The sequence below is a fragment of the Sitophilus oryzae genome, unplaced genomic scaffold, assembly GCF_002938485.1.
Source record: "Sitophilus oryzae breed Bouriz unplaced genomic scaffold, Soryzae_2.0 scaffold_1624_pilon_pilon, whole genome shotgun sequence".
NCBI classification, from domain to species: Eukaryota; Metazoa; Arthropoda; class Insecta; order Coleoptera; family Curculionidae; genus Sitophilus; species Sitophilus oryzae.
In genome coordinates, this window is record NW_022146308.1 from 1,179,465 (window position 1) to 1,186,235 (window position 6,771).

The window sequence follows — 6,771 nt, forward strand, 5'->3', positions numbered from 1 at the left end:
ATAGATTTTATGTGTCTTTTTATAATCTTTCTGTAATTGTGCTATTTTTTGACAAGTTTCACATCAGTTTTTAGTAATTGACGTCTAGAAATTGACCTCGCCAAAATGATTTTCATTCCTCAGCCGTCTTTGACGTGGTTTTCCATCATACAGTATAACCTAACTCGACAAAAGTAGACAAAGAAATTCATTTGTCATTCATAAACAATCAAAACTTTTTGACAATAACATTGACGTTTCTTAACATGAACATGACGGAAAAACATTTTATCGTAACAGTAACCGTTCTAGAGGGTAGACATTATATTTGGAAGGATATGAGTTCGGCAGTTATAGTAAACATCGACAACAAAAAGAAATGCACTGATATAGTCCGAGATACTGATTGTCCCTTTTACAATGAAGTAAAATTTATTCCCATTACTTTAAATCATTACAAAACTCATACAAAACTGACATTCCATATTTTATAGTACTTTGTGTTTGAGTTTTACACAACTGAAGAAAAGTTTATTGAAAAGTACCTTACAATCACAGTGATTCAACCTAAGTGTTTTTTTAGAAAACGGAAAATTCTTGGAAACATTAAATTGGATATTGCCACAATTTTAAAACAAAAAGGTTTGGTCTGTAATATTTTAATTTTTTATGGTATACATTTGTTCTTTTTTTTACTTTAAACTTAGATTGTCAATTTTATCATAAATGGGCAGCCTTATGTTCACCTAAATTGGAGGTTTATAGTGGACCAACTGGGTATTTGAAGTTGGATATTTGTGTTTTATCTAAGGGTCAATCTGCCAAGTTACCTTTGGGTGTTGTTAATGATAATATAGAAGGGTAAGTTTATCAGTTTGATTATTGAGACTGCTTTTTTCACAAATAACCCTATTTTATAGGGTATTGTAATAAGAGGTGTTGATAACGCAGCATTAAAATCTAGAATGCCACTTTTAGATAATGATTTACTAGTAAAAAGTAGTTTCATTATTTTTTTGTTTGGAAATAGGCTGCACATTAGGATGAGTCAAAAAAATCGACTATTTTTCCCCTTTATACTCTAAAAAAAAGGTTGGTAGACACCTCAAGAAAATATTCGGCAAGTATGACCTCTTAATTTTAATAGGAAGGTCCTCCGCCTTTCAAGTTTCTATTTTTTCCTTATTTTGTTTTCCTTATTATTAGTCTCATTAGTGGAGTGCCCAGAGACTTTTACCTCGGAATTCAATTACTGTCAATGTATTAATGTGAAACCTTCTGTATTGTGTTTTATAGATAAAATACTAAAATGTTTACCCATATTTTTTCGTTGCTTTAATTTTTTATTTTAGTAATTTTAGTAAATTCTGAATTATTTCCTTCTCTTAATATTTTGATTTTTTTAATTCTTTTTCTAAGTAAATTTATTGAAATAAATAAATCTAATACATAAGCTATACCTATTCCACTTATATTCTAATCATTGAAATTTTGATTGAAATTGAAGTATACAGGGTGGCGCGTCATATACGACGCGGTTTTTGCAAGGATAACAAAAGTTTGTATTGAAGTGAAATTTTCTGAGCTTATGTGAGTCAATTTAAAGTATTTTCTAAAATTATGTAGAGTTCTACAGGGTGTCCCCAAAAAAAAGTTACACATCAAAGTTTTGTTTTTTGTATTGGAACACCCTATATATTAATAGATTTTTGGATTCTAGTAAAAAAATAAAGGTTTGTTTGATTAGAAAAGTATATGACAAAAAATGTATAATTTTTGAAATACATTCACCGACACGAAAAATGGGCACCTTAAAACTTTGATGTATTTTAAAGAGGTTAATATATTTTATTTTAATAGGCCGATTTGATGATTTTTTAAGCAGTATGTTGCCAGATTATTTGACTTCTTAGTATCCTTTTCTAAATTAAAAATGAAACTCCCCATCTGTTAATTATACGAGGGAAAACAAAATGTTGATATTTTTGATGAAAGTTTGAAACACCCTGTGAAATATGTTAAAACAGCAAGAAATTTAAAAATTATTTTATCATCTAGATACATCCTTTCTCGTTTGTTTTTTGGTTCATCTCATTAGCTTTATTTTTGTTGGAAATATTCGGTTTTAAAGAAGACACTAACATTTTTCGTAATTTTTACAATAAGACCATGCCTTTGCTTTTAAGCCTAGTCAACACATCTAGTAAGTTCTGGTCCCGAAGCAGGCCTTCTTGACAGAAGATTTGCTTCATTTAATCTTCTTGTAGTCCGTTAGTTAATATGTACGGTTCTTAAGTACTTATACGTTGCAATTCGTTATCAATTTGAAAAGCTGGCAAACGGCGGTTTCTTAGCGATAAACTTACAATAAGACGATCGTCTCAATTAGAAATTCTCATACGAAGGTTACTGGACGTCTATATTGACATCCTCATTGACGTGGTCATAATTCAAAGACCATTTAATATACTCTATCTCTATGGTATTAAGGTATTTTTGAAACCAGAATTTTATAGCAAATTCACTAAACTCGAATAAATAAATTATATATATATTTGACTCACCCTGTATATCTATAAAAATATTTTTGAAATGTGAACTACTTACTATTACTATTATATATTTTGTAAAAGGTTTGGAGTGAAAATCTCAAATAGGAATCCTGATACAGAGCTTTTCCGGAAAACGGAGCCATCTTGTATGTATGCATTTGTATATGTGTGTTTATTTAAATACTAAAGTGAAAGCAACGAATTTAAATAGGTAAACTTTGTAATATATCTTATTAACAATACAATGCAAAAAGTTTTATAAAAATTCGTTCACAGTAAATGAATTGCGAGGTTTGTATCTCATAAGGGCTTAAAGCCACTCCACTACATATGTTTATACAAAATTAGAACTGAATTCTCTACAAAAAAGATCTCTTACAATTTTTTTGTAAACCTCACCGTTCGAAAATTATTAAATGTTGAAGTTGAAGGCAGATTTTAGTGAATCATTCACTCTAAGTTAGAAAAAATACAAACATTTTTTGTTTCAATGTATCCAAATATGCTTAGAACTAAAAAAAAATTGGAAAATAGTTTAAACATTTCTTTATTCATAGAAACTCAAATTTGTACAAATTCTCCTGAAACTCATAAAATAAATTGGAATTGTTCAGATTATTAATCAAAAACTGTTCAAATTATTGTGCATTGAAATTTGACGATGAATATGTTTTAAACTGTTAATTTAATCGACTAATCATAAGAAAAAAATCTGCCTTAAATAAATAACTTTATATATATAACCTTTAATAAATAATCAAACTTCATCCTTTAATAACTTTCGAACGGTGAAGTTTGCAAAAAAAATTGTAAGATATCTTTTTTATAAAGAATTCAATTTGAGACGAGATATTTTTTCCAAAGAGTTAATACCGAAATATAATTTTTTTTTCTAATAAGAAGAAAAAAATAGAAAACTAGAAGGCGGAGAGCCTTCCTTTTAAAACTAAGAGCTCGTACTTGGAGAGAATTTTTTTGAGGTGTCTACCAACCTTTTTTTCCGAGTATTAAGAGAAAAAAAAAATAGTCGATTTTTTTTAATCACCCTACTGCAGATCTAAAACTATTTTTGAAACCTCCTTGAAAGATTCACAATATTCTCACTTTAATTCACTTCCAGACACAATGTCTTTTCAAATTTGTACACTTTAACATAAAATCCAAAAATATAATCCGAATCTATCTAAAAATGGTGTCTTATGATGTCTATTCTCTCTCCTCGAATGCATGGATATAAAAAATTTACTCCTTTTCAAAATGCTTACTTCAACAAAAATAATTGGCGGATTCACCATTTTGTCAATAAAATTATCATTTATTTTAGTAACTTACTAACAATGGTGAGTTTTCTTAGCGAGAAACAACAGGCTCAGTATATATTTGAAATATATAACATTAAAAACCTGCAGAAAAAGTCCAACGAGTTCATATACGATAAATCGGGTAGTGCCCAATCGGACTACCAACCGTCAACTTTTGTGGAAATCACATTTGCTGGATCTAGCGTAAGTATACCTACTAAAATATTTAGCACTCTTTTTATTAATATATTTAAAAGAATATCTTATACTGTGACATTACTCTACTTTATACATATATTCTAATTATTTAGGTTAAAACAGGGATACAAAAGAATAATAGCAATCCAGTCTTCAACGAGAGACTAGTCTTAACAGATATGTTTCCACCCTTGTGCCAAAGATTTAGAATAGACATTCGAAATGATGATTTTAAAAAATCGATACATTCAACACATTTTCTCAATTTGGACAATATCTCTAGTGATACTGTTGAAGGTAAGTTATTAGAAAATTTTAGATTACGATATTCATTTTATAAAACCTACTGATTATACAAACCTCATTGTCTTAAATGTATATTTTAATACAATGCAACGAACATAGAGAGGGGGGCAACCGTGGTCAAAATTTTGTTAACCAATTAATGCCGAAACATTGCCAAATAGTGCCAAATAATGCTAGATATTTGCCAAATAATGTCAAGTACTGCCAATAAATTTCATTAATTTCCATACCAATCTGTTACAAAGATAATATACAGGGTGTTTCAAAAAACATTGAAGGCATGTGCCATCTTTAGTGGGGAGATTCCTGACGTAAAAATAAGATTTATTTTTCATATCAGCATAGGTCCGATTCGGCTTTCTTTCGTAGCTACAGGGTGTTAAAGTCTTAATAATCTTTCGATTATAATATCTTCCAAGTATTTTTAGTGATTCGAATGAAATTTTGAGGGTAAAAGATACTACAAGTGCTACATGTTTTAATGCTAAAAAAGTGTCAATAAATTCATCAGGGACGTGCATATGGATGATCACCTGAATATTTTTCGAAAAAAAAACTGTGCGCCACGGACTTTTTTCTTTTGATATCAAAATTGTGTAGGCCGTTTAATGCCAATTAAAATTTATCTCTTGATATTTTGTCGAATTCGGCCTCCTTAATGGGATAAACGCAATTTTATTAATCACAATAATTAATAAAATTAAAATAAAAATAAAATTTTACTTAATTTATTATTAAACATTATTACTATTATTCTAACCTACAGCAATTTCAAATAAAAAAATAATGGTATTTAAAATTTTTACAAAGAACCTAATTTTCAAAAGTTTTAACATCCTGTAACTCTAAAATAATAAATAATAATAATAAATAATGTTTATTGTGCAAATGTAAAAAAGTACAAACATATAACAAATTGAAGGCAATAATTAATCCACATTCCACAAAAAGGTTGGAGATTTGGTGTTACCCATTCTTCCACTCCACCTTATGAAAATTAATAAAAAAACAGTTTTCTAGACTTAACCTAAATACTACATTAAAAAAAATCAAACTAAAACTAAGATTCTAAACCTAAGGTATTAATTGAAATATGGTGACATTCCAGTTTTAGATCGTACATTACTTTTAAACTGTGCCAAAGGCAAACTCAAGTCATCTATAAATTTATTTAATAAGGTAGGAGCCATATAGGAAAAACAATTCTTATATTTTGATGTAGTGTGTTGAGGGACTGTAAAATAATTAACTCTGATGTTGACACTATGAATTTGAGATCTGTTAATAATTAATTTTATTAAGTAAATGGGGATTTTATTTTTAAATATTTTATATAATAACATTACATACAAATATTCCAATCTTCCGCGCATTTCTGGTTCCTTTAAACGTTTTAGGTGAGGACTAATATGATCTCGATAAGATAAATTGCACACAAATCTCATACCGGCGTTCTGGATTCTTTGTATTTTTAGCTTATTATATTTGGGTAAGAATGCATAATATACTTGGCTGCAATAATCGATATGAGGATAAATCAGACTTTTGACTAGATGTAGCTTAGTAAATTCGTCAAGTTGTTTCTTAAGAGAATATATTGACTTGAGCTTAAACATGGACATTTGATAGACTTTATTACACTGATTCGATAAGCTCAAGTCATTATCCAAATCGACACCCAGGCTCTTTGCACTGGTAGTCCATTGAAGTATAACATCAATATTTAAATTTAAATTGGACGTAACATATGTGTTAGTTTTTTTATTGCCAATACAAAGAGCCATAGTTTTGGCTGGATTTATTCTCAATCCATGCTCACTACACCAGTCTGAGAACATGCGAATGTCGTTGTTAATAACATCTATAGTGTCCCGAGCCCCCTCAATGGAACAGTCTAGATACAGTTGGACATCATCTGCATACATGTGTATATGATACTGCTTAACTGCTTCAGGCAAGTCAAAAGTATAAATCAAGAACAATATAGGCCCCAAAATGCTGCCTTGCGGTACGCCACTAGAAGTTTCTCCCAATTCAGAATACGCATTATTAATTTTAACTCTCTGAGTGCGTCCATAAATATAGTCTCTAAACCAAGCCCCAGCAACAGAGTCAAAACCAATGTATTTTAGTTTTGCCAAAATTATTTCAAAATTTACCAAATCAAAAGCTTTACTTTGGTCCAACAAAACCAAAATTGTACTTCCTGACTTATCCGCCGCATAAGCAATGTCATCAACTACCTTAAGAAGTGCAGTAGCCGTATAATCCAGACTGTTCCATTGGTAGGATTTTATTTGCATTCAAAAACTGCGTAATCTGTTTTGAGATGATTCGCTCCAGCAGCTTCGACATGGCAGGCAAGATGTTAAGGTCTTAAATCACTGAAAGTTGAGGGACAAGATTTCTTTGGAATTGGAACAATATTTGCAGTT

General features: G+C 29.7%; 1 protein-coding gene across 1 annotated transcript; it reads left to right on the forward strand.

Annotated features, from left to right (window-relative positions):
* Positions 1-251: 251 nt before the first annotated feature.
* Positions 252-4,327, forward strand: LOC115880484 (otoferlin-like; the record flags this gene model as incomplete). The annotated part of the gene is made up of 5 exons (XM_030897690.1): positions 252-404; positions 474-621; positions 687-840; positions 3,886-4,036; positions 4,144-4,327. Coding segments are annotated over exons 1-5 (790 nt in total), but the record flags the coding sequence as incomplete, so codon positions are not given.
* Between the last annotated feature and the right edge of the window lie 2,444 nt (positions 4,328-6,771).